This window comes from Silurus aristotelis (genome assembly GCF_946808225.1).
Source record: "Silurus aristotelis genome assembly, chromosome: 18".
Taxonomy (NCBI): Eukaryota; Metazoa; Chordata; class Actinopteri; order Siluriformes; family Siluridae; genus Silurus; species Silurus aristotelis.
Genome location: NC_139591.1, coordinates 18194380 through 18209558, shown reverse-complemented (window position 1 = coordinate 18209558; position 15179 = coordinate 18194380). Strand labels below are relative to the sequence as shown.

Genomic DNA, 15179 nt, shown 5'->3' with positions numbered 1-15179 from the left:
TTCTGAATTGTCAGTGTTTCATGCCAAACTTTTTAATACCTCCCTCTGATCCAACTGCAATTCGTTTTCAAGTGTCTCAAATCTTGCACTCTTTCTTCTTTGCCCAGGTACTGTTCACCGGTTTTAGTCACAGCACCAAATCTGCTTCACTCGTCCTTCACTTACCAGCGCCTCTCAGTTTTGCTTTGTCTTCTGCCAACTTTTCTGGCTCTCTAAGCGATTTGGAATCCACATCCGGCCTTGTCCCAACTGTGCTCCATCAGCTTATATACCTTCAGCTCGGTGCCTTCCTACTGCTGCCCAATTCCTGTTATCCCTTTTTTATCCAGCTCCAAAACTCCCCTCATCAGTCCAGCACCCAACTCCATCCAACCAGTTAAACCCCAGCTCCCATGGCTTGGCCTGCTCCAATCCCACTTTGGCTCAGTCCCCACCCCAGGCTGCTTTTAGCCTGTCTGGCCTGCACTGTTCTTTTTATGAAAGCGACATTAAATGGGTTTGAGAGGGGAATCTTTGCTCCATCTGCAGAGCCACAGCTCCCAGAGCTCAGAGGAACGAAAGTGCTGACTCTGGAGTGATGCCTGCAGGACTCGTTTAAGCAGAGGATCCATATTTAGACAAGCAAACGGTCTCCCTACATTTAAATAGTAATGCATCTGCCTGGAAGATCTTTAATCACAGCTCCACCGCTCTGTCTCCAGGAGTATCTTGACACCAGGGTGTGGCCTGAGACGGTCAAGGTGTCCTTGATTAGACTGTTCTAATGTGCACTTCCTGTTCTCATTCTTAACGACATCTAACGCATCTGTCTGTATGTGTCGTTTTTTTAAATCAAACGAGGGCGTCGAAAGTGCCAGAGTTTGTTGTTTACAGGCAAAAATGAATGCGACAGTTGAGAGATAGAATTCGTTACATTGTTTTGCCCCCAGCACAACAACAGCATTTCTATTGCCTCGTCGACCTTTCACCGATAATTATATATAGAAAGATGGGGTGATAACAGAAATAACGCTACACTTTCTACTTATACTTATGCCAGTATTACTGTTGAAAGGCACTGCCTAAAAAGGTACATGTCTCTTACAGTATCCAAGAACATTTTTCTAACAAGGCTGACCTACTTTTTCCATATTCACTCATTGTTTTTATAAACTACTGAGGAAGTAAAAGCCTTTCAAGTGTGAAGAAAAAAAAAGAAATGGAAAGTGAAATATTGTAATCCTTGTATAGTTACTGCATTGTTTTCTGACATTTTCTGTGAAGTTTTTTTACCGACGTGGCAAAGAGAGTGGTGTAGACGTGCTGCAAAAGTGGCGTGTAGCTAGATTTCCATTTTTTTTAACTCCCATTTTAAACAAATTTGGTAATTTGCCCGTTCTCACTGACTGCTAGTTCTACCCTATCACCTAATGCCTAGTAACCAGGTAGGGTCATGTGCTAGCATATGCTTTCTTTGAGACATACATAGCCAACAAACAGCTGCTCATGCTACAGTATGCTACAGGAAAAACACTTGGAAAAATCTGCTCTGTCACTGAAGACCTCGATTGTTTAGGGCTGGGTTCCTCAAACTATAGCCCACCCCCACAGCCCTCTAAACGATGCCAGATTTCATTTGAAATAAAAGTTTTACTTATATATCTGTATTTGATCTGTATTTGTATCTATTTCCGTTAGTTATCAATAGAGGTCGAGGCACTGACAGTTGATTGCTGGAACAATCCGCAAAAATCCATAGTTTAGCGGCTTCCGGTCCGACGTCATTACGAGAGCGGCCTCTAGAGGCGAATCACTGACTCAGTATGCTGTTTGTTTTTACATGTGAGACTGCATGCTGCACAGAGAGCGCTATATTCTATTTATTATTTATAATTTACATATATAATTATATTTATTGATATAATATATTTGTATTTATTTCCTTTAGCACATTATAATGATTCAGTACTTTTTTGTAATAGATTTCAGTACTGAAATTTCACATTAAATGTTATGTTTGTTTTTTATTCAGTATCCATTTTAAGATTACGATCCAACCTCGCTATCGGTATCATTAAGATTGGTCGACCTCTAATTATTAACATAGCCTCAGTTTTTGTTAGATTCACCCCCCGACCGTGCGTATACACATAAGTAAGTAAATGTATTGATTTTAATAGCAATGAATATGAAATAAATAAATTATGATAGTAATAATGCTCTTTTAATAGGCTATATATCTCTTGAAAAGTAATGCTCATTTGTCTATAACATTGTACAACAAAATAATAGACTAATCCAGCATTAGCAGGTACCGTATTTCTCAGACTATAAGCCGCTACTTTTTTCCCACATTTTGAACACCGTGGCTTAAACAACGAAGCGGCGTATTTATGTATTTTTCCCGGTTTCACAAACTTCAAACCAAAAAACTGAGCGCCATAACATTAGACCAATGAAATTGCCGAACGGGTTCAGGTGAACCAATGAAACTCTTTATATTAAAATCGCGCTCCCACTGAATCGGGCCGCACCACATCATAAATATGGATGATGTTCCTCTGACGTTTGACCTGCCGCTCACTCGGACTGTCTACAGGAAATGCAAATCATTCGTCACGCTGAAAACAACCAAACATGAAAAAACGCACTTCACCGGTGTTCTGAGCTGCACGGCATCGGGGGAAAAGCTTCACCGATGGTGATTTTTAAACGCATGACGATGCCAAAAGATAAACTCCCGACAGAAATTGTTGTGAAAGGAAGGAGGAAGACAGTAAACAATGACTTTCTTGGTAGGCTATTATTTAGATACAAGCCGTGTAACAGCCACTGTCTTTCATTAAAACCTGTGTAAAGCTCATTAGTTTCAATGTAGACAGCTGTGTAGGCTTATAGACAGGTGCGGCTTATTTATGTTCAAAATACAAATCTTTGTCAGATTCAGTGTGTGCGGTTTATATTTGTGTGTGTTTAATAGTCCAGAAATTACTGTATAATAAATGCATTAAAAAGCATAATAAAATCTCCACAATTATACTGATATTCACCCCATCCCATGTAATTTCCTGGTACAGACCGACCCAGCCCCCATAAAAGAAAGAAAAAAATGATATCATTTAGGATCCCTACAACTGGCACAAGGAAAAAAGGGAGCGTATATCCTTTTTTTTTGTGAATTATTGTTGTATAAGGGATTGTATATGGAGCTGAGCTGCTTGTGAGGAAGCTGAAAAATCTGGAGTAGTGTGATTTAAAAAAGCTTGATTGTTAAAAAATGTAGTAGATATTGTAAACGGATACAATAGTTAGATCAACCAGAGTATCACGGTCAGTTAAGCTTATAAGCGAGATGAATGATATGAATACTTTGATGAATTTCTCAGAATTTGAGAGACCCAGTGAATGACCGAAGCTTTGAGATGCCTCTGAGATTATGCAACGCGACTTTGTGAGCGAAAGTGTAAAAATCATTCTTTTGCTTCAAGGTTAGTAAGAAAGGATGATAGCGTAACAGTCTTCCAACTTTTTTTTCCCTTTTTTTTTTTTTTTATTATCTGCGAATGCCCACGAGCATCGCTTCATATTTATCCTCATTCAAGAGTAATTACTTGGATACCATCCAGTCTTGTGTATCAGTAAGACATTGTAGTGCAAGGTAAGGCAAGTTGCAGATTAGGCTCTATTTAGAAGCAAAAGTGTGTATCATCAGCATAACAATGAAAAGAGATATCATGGCTCTCAGATGTGTTACTATCGCCGGGGTGTCAGACTCATATTCGGCTCGGCACACATCAGCAGTTTTTTTGGGAGCCCTGGAAGCGCTTTAAAATAAGGTCCATCCGTTTTATTTCATTATTATCTAAACGTTTTTTTTTTTTTTTTTTTTTTTTTTTATAATAGGCTTCGAAGAAGAATTGAACCTTTCTTGGATAACGAAATTGCTGAAACATTAAAAATCTTGATCCTGTAATTCCTTTAACCCCTTCTAACATTCTACACCAAACCTATTAGACAGTATACAGCAGGGGTCACCAACGTGGTGCCCGCAGGCACCTGATAGCCCGCAAAGGACCACAAAAATAGCTGTTTCCTACTTTGTTAAATCATTGTTGATAATTATTATGAGAAATCATTAACATGATCAGTGTCTTCACATAGATGCATATCATTAATTATTAATAATAAAATATTATAAAGGGTAAATTAAGCAAATTTGTTATTTCAGATCAAACTGAAAACTGTGTGTATTAAACTGGTAGCCCTTCACATTAATCGGTACCCAAGAAGTAGCTCTCAGTTTCAGAAAGGCTGGTGACCCCTGGTGTACAGCATGGAACAACAGACTGCCCATGTATGTGTAGGTGGAGCAAGATCAAGTCCAATTCCACCTCAGGACTATTGGTTGAGCTCTGCCCACGTGGCTGGAGAGGGTTCAGCTCAGACTCTACACTACATCATTTCTAGACCTTCTGAGACCCAGTTCCACCCAAGCAAATGTTTTTCACCTAGACAACAATAAAGAATGGAAGCATGGTGGTGCATGTTAGAGGTGCAGACTTTCAGCTGATTTCAATGAAACGATTTCTATTCATTTGCAATAATTGGATATTTGATGCGACGTCTGGTTTCGGCGTGATGCATTTCGGTTTACGAGCTTCTGATTGATATTTGTTCAGAGTTAATAGTTCAGAGGCTATGCCACGCAGCTGTTCATTAGCACATGATGATCATGTAGAGGACTATCAGAGTGACGAGCAAACTTGGATCCATTTTTTTTTTAGTTTATTTCAGTTCATTGTTGATTTTTACGTTCGCTACGCTGCGTTTCTCCTATGAATTCTAGATATTGTGGTGGAGCGCTGGTGTACTTTTGACTTTAGATAGTGGATTTATTGACAGAAAGCCATATTAAAGAATACACATACACTGATCAGGCATAACATTATGACCACCTGACTAGTATTATGTTGGTCCCCCTTTTGCTGGTAAACAGTCCTGCTCTGTGGAGCATTAACAGCATTAACTTCTTCACCATTTTGAGCTACAGAAGCTCGTCCACATGGGCCAGATCTCGATTCACGCTTCCCATGTGAATCAATGATCCTTGGATGCCCGTGACCCTGTTCACCACTGTTTCTTCCTTGGTCAACTGCAGAGCAGGAGCTTCAAGTTTGAGAACAAGATGTTCACTTGCTGCCTAATTCATCCCACACATTAACAGGTGCCATGATGAAGAGATTATCAGTGTTATTCACATTACCCTAAATGCCAAATATAATAGGACTAAATGTAAGGCGATTAGCATTGTCCATTTGCAACACACATTTTTCAGGTTAGTCAAATAATATTTAAAGCAGTCTGGCATACCATGAAGTCTGTAAAGGTTTGATGCGAACAACAGACTCAAATTCTCTATTTAGATTGCACACAATCTAATCACGACCTGAAGATCTGGAATCGGCTGCACCTAGGAGCTCATTAACACCCCTCTCAGAGCTAGTACTGCGAAATGCTCCAGATTCTGACCTCTCATCTGAAATATTTTTGTAATTGCACAGTAACAACTGTGTCAAAGACTTTAGAAAAAAGTAGGTGTAGAAATTGGTCGATAATTTAGTCACACAGCTGCCAACTTAAAAGTTGAAGAAGAAGAAAATGACGACCTCAGAGGTGGATGAGTTATTTATCATTTTTAAGACAATGGAGTCTGCTGACTGAAGGTGGATCAAGAGTGGAGCTGCTGGATTTCAGCGTATTGACTTTTTTTAAGCAACGGTGTAATACTGACTGCTTAATGAGGGGCTGCAGTTTTTATCTATGAAACAACGTAAAGGCAGAATTCAATGTGGATTTTATGTTCTGCCTAATTCCATCGATCGCCATTTATAAACAAAATACAAATAAAAAATCTGTCAGTGGAAGGAGTCACACTGGGTTCATGCAGTCTAAGCTGATTATTGATTGTGGAAAGAAGCCTCAGGTTATTGTTGTTATTTTTAATGTATATCGCATAGCTTTGGGTCTAGTTCTTGCTCCCAGCTGTTTGTTGATGCTCCCTAAAAGCTTGTTGATGGGAAGCGCTTTTCAATTTCTGCCTTGGTCAAGGAAGCGAAGGGTGTTTACTATCAGTGGCTTCAAGACCACCTTCATCAAGACTGAGTCAAGACCAAGAGCATCAAGCCTGAGTATGATGTATGAGTATGAATAGAAACAAACTTTCTTATGGTAATCTCAAAGTAGACTGAGTTTCCAGACTGTCTCAGAGATTCACGTCCTAAATATTGGAAGATCAATGTCAAATGTGGTAGTGGTGCCTTAATCGTTATTAATGTTGGACTTAGAATTTGAAGGTCTTGAGTTCAAATCCCAGTAGCACCAACTGCCTCTTCTGGGCACATAAACAAGGCCCTTAATCCTCAACTGAATAAAACTATATGAGATAGTTATGTTATGCAATGAGATAGCTGTGTAAATGGTGATTAGTTGTATAAATGAGATAGTTGTATAACTGATGCGTATTTGTATAATGTTGCTCAGTTGTTACTGTACTGTATTATACTATATTATACTGTACTATACTATACTATACTATACTATACTATACTATACTTCATTATACTATAATGTACTATACTATATTATACTATACTTTATCATACTGTACTGTACTATACTATACTATATTATACTATACTGTACTATACTATACTTTATTATACTATACTTAACTGTACTATACTATACTTTATTATACTACAATGTACTATACTATACTTTTATACTATAATGTACTATATTATACTATACTTTATCATACTGTACTATACAATACTATACTTCATTATACTATACTGTACTATACTATACTTTATTATACTATACTAAACTGTACTATACTATACTTTATTATACTACAATGTACTATACTATACTATAATGTACTATACTAAACTTTTATACTAAACTGTACTATACTATACTAAACTGTACTATACTATACTTTATTATACTATACTGTACTATACTTTATTATACTAAACTGTACTATACTATAATTTATTATACTATACTGTACTATACTTTATTATACTAAACTGTACTATACTATAATTTATTATACTATACTGTACTATACTTTATTATACTAAACTGTACTATACTATACTTTTTCATACTATACTAAACTGTACTATACTATACTTCATTATACTATAACGTACTATACAATACTTTCTAATACTATACTGTACTATACTTTATTATACTGTACTATACTATAATGTACTATACTATACTTTTATACTAAACTGTACTGTACTATACTATACTAAACTGTACTATACTATACTTTATTATACTATACTGTACTATACTTTATTATACTAAACTGTACTATACTATAATTTATTACACTATACTGTACTATACTTTATTATACTAAACTGTACTATACTATACTTTTTCATACTATACTAAACTGTACTATACTATACTACATTATACTATAACGTACTATACAATACTTTCTAATACTATACTGTACTATACTTTATTATACTGTACTATACTATACTGTACTATACTATACTTGTAATACTATAATACTTTAATGTACTATACTATCTTTATTATACTGTACTATAGTCAAGTCAAGTTTATTTCTATAGCGCTTTTCACAACAGACATTGTTTTAAAGCAGCTTTACAGACATCAACAGTCAAGGTGAACAGTGTGCATTTATCCCTAATGAGCAAGCCGTAGCTTTATCATACTATACTGTACTATACTATACTTTATTATACTATACTATACTTTATCATACTATACTATACTGTACAATACTATACTTTATCATACTATACTATACTATACTTCATACTATACTGTACTATACTATACTTTATCATACTATACTGTACTATACTATACTTTATCATACTGTGCTATACTTTATCATACTATACTGTACTATACTATACTTTATCATACTGTACTATACTATACTTCATCATACTATACTGTACTATACTACACTTTATCATACTATACTATACTGTACAATACTATACTTTATCATACTATACTATACTATACTTCATACTATACTGTACTATACTATACTTTATCATACTATACTGTACTATACTATACTTTATCATACTGTGCTATACTTTATCATACTATACTGTACTATACTATACTTTATCATACTGTACTATACTATACTTCATCATACTATACTGTACTATACTACACTTTATCATACTATACTGTACTATACTTTATCATACTATATGTACTATACTTTATCATACTATATGTACTATACTATACTTTATCATACTATAAGTACTACACTTTATCATACTATACTGTACTATACTATACTTTATCATACGGTACTATACTATACTTCATCATACTATATGTACTATACTATACTTTATCATACTGTACTATACTATACTTCATCATACTATATGTACTATACTATACTTTATCATACTGTACTATACTATACTTTATCATACTATACAGTACTATACTATACTTCATCATACTATATGTACTATACTATACTTTATCATTCTGTACTATACTATACTTCATCATACTATATGTACTATACTATGCTTTATCATACTGTACTATACTATACTTTATCATACTATACAGTACTATACTTTATCGTACTGCACTATACTATACTTCATTATACTATACTTTATTGTACTGTACTATACTTCATTATTATATTATATTATATTATACTGTACTATACTATATTTTATCATACAATACTATACTATACTATACTATACTATACTATACTATACTATACTATACTATGCTATATGACTTTGTGCCTCCATCTTGCGCTAACAGTTTGGAGAGGAACAACATCTGGCTGTAAACTAGCAATCGAGCGAGTAAATTGGGGTGTGGTGAATAACCTAAAGCTACCTGATGGATTTCTGATACAGACACATGTTGCTCCACCGGTGGCAGCCTGGAAGAGTTCGCTCGCGTGCCCCCGTATTTGCGTTTCCTCGGGAAGCCGATATAATTACCGCGCAAGCAAAACGCTCTCCTGCGAGTTGCAGTGCTACTCGAGCCATGCACTGCAGAGCCGGAGGGAGCGCACGGCGCGCGAGCTGATGACTGATATGTGCGAGAGTGTGCGCGGTGGAGAGATACAGCACGTGAGCGAGTGCACCAGCAGCACATTTAATATGAACACATTAGGCAGGAAAAGCGGGAAGAGAAGGCGGGAACTGAGGAGAATGAGCAGACAAACAGATAAATAAATGATCAGATAAATAAATAAGCACCCAGGGGTGATGGAGGAGAAGGGAGGGAGGGAGGGGGGGACCAGAAGGAAGTTGGGAGCTGATGGTATCCTGTGTTAGGATAAACACACACACACACACACTCGCACACACACAAGCACAAAGCAGATTCTAGTTGACGCTGATGAAGAACATGCCGGTAATGGCACTCCTATATGTTTTAAATGGCTCCGTTAATGGAGCTTTTATATGCCCATCTTAATGGCTCTGATTCTTGCTTTGCTCTGATTCTTGCTCTGAAATGAATGTTTATTTGTGTGTGTGTATGTGTGTATGTGTGTATGTGTGTGTGTGTGTGTGTGTGTGTGTGTGTGTGTGTTTGTGCTATTGATCCTCACCTACTCTCAGCATAATGGAAACTAATGCAGCATGGGGAAAAGAGTTTTTCTACAGGATCAGTGATTTCCACTGTTTTATGAGCTCCTCAGTGATATGTGTTTGTGCTAGCTTGTGTGCGAGTGTGTGTATGTTTGTCCTAGCTTGTGTGTGATTTGTGTGTGTGTGTGTGTGTGTGTGTGTGTGTGTGTGTGTGTGTGTGTGTGTGTGTGTTTGTGAGTTTTATTTCTTTCTGTCTCACTGAAAGACGGAGGTCATCTTCACACTAATATCAATGAATTTAATTAGGGATTTTTCACACTGCCGAGCCGCACTGAGCTGTGTGTCAGGAGTACCCTTGGCTAACACCGAGGAAGGAAAAACTTCCTCATTAGTTACCCCTCGAAAACATTTGCACGGCCTGGAAAATAAGGCCCTGTGTCTCTCCAAGTGTGATATTACAAATTTGGTGATCAATTAGCCTAGTTAGGAGCAGGGAAGCTCGAATCAGGCCGTAATTAGCGCGCTGTGACCTGACGGCCCGCTCTTCTCTCGCTCCGCAGCTGCCGCACCGCAGAGTGACGTTCTCCACAGCCAATCCGGTGCCGGACACCCAGGACTCGTCACAGCAGAGTTACTATGACAGCGGCCTTGAGGAGTCGGAGACACCCAGCAGCAAGAGCTCATCAGGGCCACGCCTCGGCCCCCTGGCACTGCCCGAGGAACACTACGAGAGGACTACGCCTGACGGCAGCATCGGAGAGATGGAGCACCCTGAAAATGGTGAGAGAGACAGACACCGAGAGAAAAATAGACATATATATATATATATATATATATATATATATATATATATATATATATATATATATATATATATATATATATATATATATATATATATATATATTCCTCACTGTTCCATGAGGAGCAGAGAGTTAAGTTCGAGCTGATACTCCAGCTGCTGAGAAGACTACCTTAGTTTACTGCACAGCTGCATCTTCTTCACTGCTCATACATTTCATCATTAGATAGATAGATAGATAGATAGATAGATAGATAGATAGATAGATAGATAGATAGATAGATAGATAGATAGATAGATAGATAGATAGATAGATAGATAGATAGATAGATAGACAGACAGATAGATAGATAGATAAATAGATGGGCCACTAGGCAGAAACATAAACCAAAAAGCAAGCGTGAGAATAGAAAAGAAACAGAGACATAAAAGACAGAGAGAAGCAGCTAGACAGACAGATATATACGTGTGTACATGGACAAAAAGCAGATCGAAAGACAGACGGATTGATTGATTAAGAGAAAGAGGCAGATAGACAGACAAGCAGCTAAATATGCATATAACATACAAATAAATACACATATAGATAGATAGATAGATAGATAGATAGATAGATAGATAGATAGATAGATAGATAGATAGATAGATAGATAGATAGATAGATAGATAGATGTCTGCAGATGATACTCAAGAAGCTTCAAAGCTGCAGTGAGAGGTTTTTTTTTCTCTCTTTCACCTCCAATTTATTTTTGTTGTTTTTTCCGACACGCTGTTCTGCTCGAGCTGCTTTCCTGATGAAGGTGATGAGTTTTCTCGGTTCTAACACTCACCTTTGTATGAACATGATGTCAGCATCCCCGCAGTAGCAGTTTCTTGTGCGTGCGCGTGCGCGTGTGTGTGTGTGTGTATGCGCGTGTGCCAGGTGTTAGCCGCAGTCCATGCGCTCTCCATCAGTAGGCGCTCCATCACCACTCCAAATCCGTCTTAATGGCTTCCTCACAGCAACACGCTAATTAAAACCTCCGGCTAATGGAGCTTTTGGACTGCAGATAACGCTGCAGTGTGAGCGTCCAGTCCTCAGCCTGCTGCCCACACAAACACTTGTTTTGTGTTTCTGCGGGGCCGACTGCCTGCTCGACAAAGTGTGGCTCATTCTCTCATTCTTTCTCTCTTTCTGCCCCCTCCCACTTTCTACAAAAGCCTCCCGTGTTTACCGTCTTTAATAGAGCGCATTTTTCTACAGTCCGTCTCCTCAGAAGAAATGTCCTGACAGCTGCTTTCCACACCTAATATATTCCTGAAATTATCTTCTGTACAATTTCATCTCCATTACCGGCCGCTGCCTTTTCTGATACCGTTTACGTTTGCCGCGCTTTATTGTTAGCGTGGCAGGTTTTAATCATTTCCTGGAGTCTTGCTAGGATATGGCGAGCGCTGTTTATAGCGCCTCAACTCCGTGAAAGTGGACTGCTCCCTACATGTCGTGTTTTATTTAACACGCTTGGTAGAACGCGGCGTCCCGCTGCCACCACCAAACACTACACAAGAAACCACACACACACACACACACACACACACACACACACACACACACACAAACACACACACACACACACACACACACAGCTTCATGTTTTCCAATTCCCAGTGCTATTCTGTGCCACCTATAATTTATTATTATGTTTTTGTCCAACGTTGGTCATGACACATAAACTGGCACGATCATGCTAAGAAAAACAGCACTAATGCTAGCTCAATGCTAGGGTTTGTAGCAGCATTCATGGCAGCATCTTTGATTTTGACAGAGTTTAAACTCAAAGCAAGCGACGCTGACAGAATGGTGGAAATCCCCCCCTTCGGCAGAGCACCTACGCCGGCTGGACGAGGAAAAGAACCTCTCTAGACCTAATTAAAGCATTCCTTTTACCACAGGGAGACGGAGGACCCCCTCGCTGACAGACAAATGGAAATGTAGGACAACGAGAAGCTTCGCCGTCGCTCTACCTATCACCTGTAGAAGGCCCTTCACCTGTTTATTTGTCAGAGGGGGGATATGAGTGAAAGTGTGACAGGAGGCCCTGGCAGACCCTTTTCATGTTGATGATTGACTTATACAGTGCTGGGGAAGTGAGGGGGAGGGGTTGAGTCACGGTGTGTTAAAAGAAGCTTGAAAGTAGCACGCGATGCCAAAAGGTCCTGTAGCACAAGCTGTGGACTTTATGTGACCTTCGTTTTCTTCATACATGCTCACCTTCGGACACAAAGCAGGAGTGTTTTTTCATCTTTTTTAAACTGACAAATGTTTTCTGTTAGGTGATTTTTCTGTTGAACTTTTGGTGTGTTCTACACAGAGGTTGGCAAATTGTACATTTATTAGCTTAGTTCCTCCAGTTTGCTGCCCAGTCCTTTGTTCCTGTCCCTGGTTGCTCAGGAACCTGACTCATTAGGATGAACTGTAGTAGCTTTAGTAATGATAATGTAAAAATGTATGCCAAGCTAGTAAGCTAATTAAAAGCATGAATACAAACTAAGATAGGAGTTCATGATCACGTTTGACAGAGTCAAAAAAATAATGGTTGAAGAAATGCATGAAGAATTTAGTCGAGTCTAGCGCCAAGATTTTTATCCACCACCACATTCTCCAGCTCCTCTTGGGGTTCCCCAGACGTTCCCAAGGCAACTGTGATATAATTTTTCAGCTCGTCTTGAGCCTTCATAAACTGGAAGGTGTCCGATACATCTCTACTGTGAGTTGGAGCATCTTATAAGATCTATTTCCAATCCGTCTAAACTTGGTCCTTTAAATTCTCAGGAGCTCAGAAAAGAAAGTCTCTGGGATTGTTAGGATCCTTGACTTGGGATCACGGAGACTAAGCACAGAAGGAAGCACATGTCCACCGTATTTCAAAAGTGTAAAGTTGTAAAAATTTGGGGTTGTAAAAGTCAATATCGATCAATTTTTTTTCTTTATTTTTCTGTTTTCTGGGCAACTATGAATTACGGAGACTAATAACCCGGACATGAAATCTGCTTGTCCCCAGAGCCCAGTCTACTAATTTGTCCAACTTGCTTCGGTACAGTATATCAATAGTAGTTTAATCTGCAAGCATTTCAGGTCTGCACTGGGGCATAACAGCAACAAGATTTGTATGTAGGTATCGAGGCTGTTGGCATGTTGTAGGACTAAAGGAATTCATTAACTGCTAAATGGACTCCATCCATCATAAAGTTCACTCACTACTCTTGACAAGTCAGCTAATACTGAATACAAATGCGTTCTAGGGTGATGGAGGTGGATTTGCTGCCACCATTAATAATACCGATATCTCGACTCCAACACGATGGGAGCGTGATGTAAAATGGAAATCAACAGAACATTAATCTGGTAATCATTTCTGAAAAATGTTCCATAAATCATCGATTCCTATTGGCTCCTTTAAATCCGTGACAGTTTTCCTGCGACTCTAATCAGATGCCATTGACTCTGATATCGAGATGCATCTTGAGGACATCGATTAGCTGGATTAAAGACGATGGTTGGAATTAAACTCAGCTGGAAAGTAGCTCTTCATGGCAACAACCGGTTAATCCTGCTGTCAGCAATTATACAGACTTATGTAGGCCTGAAATTACAGATCAATGACATTTGATCAATGAAGAATAAAAAAGCAAACAAAACTGTAACGAGTTTCCATCGATTCATTGGGCAGTGTAGCTTTAAAAACATTAGAAATCTCATTTGGAGAAAGCGGCGCATGACAGACATCCGCTAATTACAGGAGCATTTTGATTTAATGCAGAAAATACAGTTTTGTACAGTAGTTGAGAATTGTGTTTTGTAACAACTATAGTTTAGGTCATAGTTCTGAACGCAATTAATAACATTTCCATTGCTAAGTTTGCGATACTCGTTTGGCAGGATGTTTTCTGTTTTTTCTTCCCACAGCAATTTGCAAGTGAAGAAAAATACAATTCAAGCAGAGAGCTGAGCAGTTGAAGGTTAATGACCTTGCTCAACAGACCAACGCTGATATTATGGGATTTCAATTCACAGCATTCTACTCAGTTGAACAGAATCCTAAGCACCAAGCTGCCACTGGCACACTGTATAAAAAAAGGAGTCATAAACGCCTCTTTAACTTTCTAATATTTAAAAAAACAATTTAATGTAAGACATTCTCAAGAGTATCTTTTTGAATTTCAAGGTGATGATCATTTCCAGATAAGACCAGTTTTATCAAAAAATCTTTTTTTCAACTCAAGTTCGCTTTGTAATTCTAAGACATGGCCCCACGTGAAACGCATAAAAAAAAATCCCAGAGCCTTCAAAGTAGAAGATCGGCAAAGGAAAGCCTCTGATCTGGAGCCAGCAAAGGAAGCAGTTCAACTTCAGATGCATGTATGATCTCTGCATAGAAGGAAGCATAATGTCCTACACCAGACTAACCTTGGTGAACCTCCTGTTTACTTGTCCTTGGTATACCTGGTCATTTACTAAATGTCCTTAATCACTTATGATATAACCTTGGTGGTGTACTTGGTGTATTTGGTCTTTGGGGAGGTGGGAGCTCAGTGGTTACGGCTCTGGGTTACTGATCGGAGGGTTGGGGGGTTCGAGCCCCGGTATTGCCAAGCTGCCACTTTTGGGACCCTTAATCCTCTGTGATCCAGGAGTATCATGGCTGACCCTGTGCTCTGTCCCCAGTTTTCCTCTGGGATATACAAAG

General features: G+C 38.4%; 1 protein-coding gene across 4 annotated transcripts in view; it reads left to right on the top strand.

Annotated features, from left to right (window-relative positions):
- The window catches only part of pcdh1a (protocadherin 1a), a 79923-nt gene that overhangs the window by 47236 nt on the left and 17508 nt on the right, over positions 1-15179 (top strand). For 3 of the 4 annotated variants that reach the window (XR_014537822.1, XR_014537823.1, XM_083568382.1), the window contains one exon: positions 10211-10430. Coding sequence is in view for 1 of the 4 variants with exons in the window: in XM_083568382.1 (XP_083424508.1) it covers positions 10211-10430 (220 nt within the window). In the remaining 3 variants the exon portion in view is untranslated. Of the gene's footprint in view, positions 1-10210; positions 10431-15179 lie in introns of those variants that run through there. The other variant, XM_083568383.1, reaches the window with a different exon arrangement.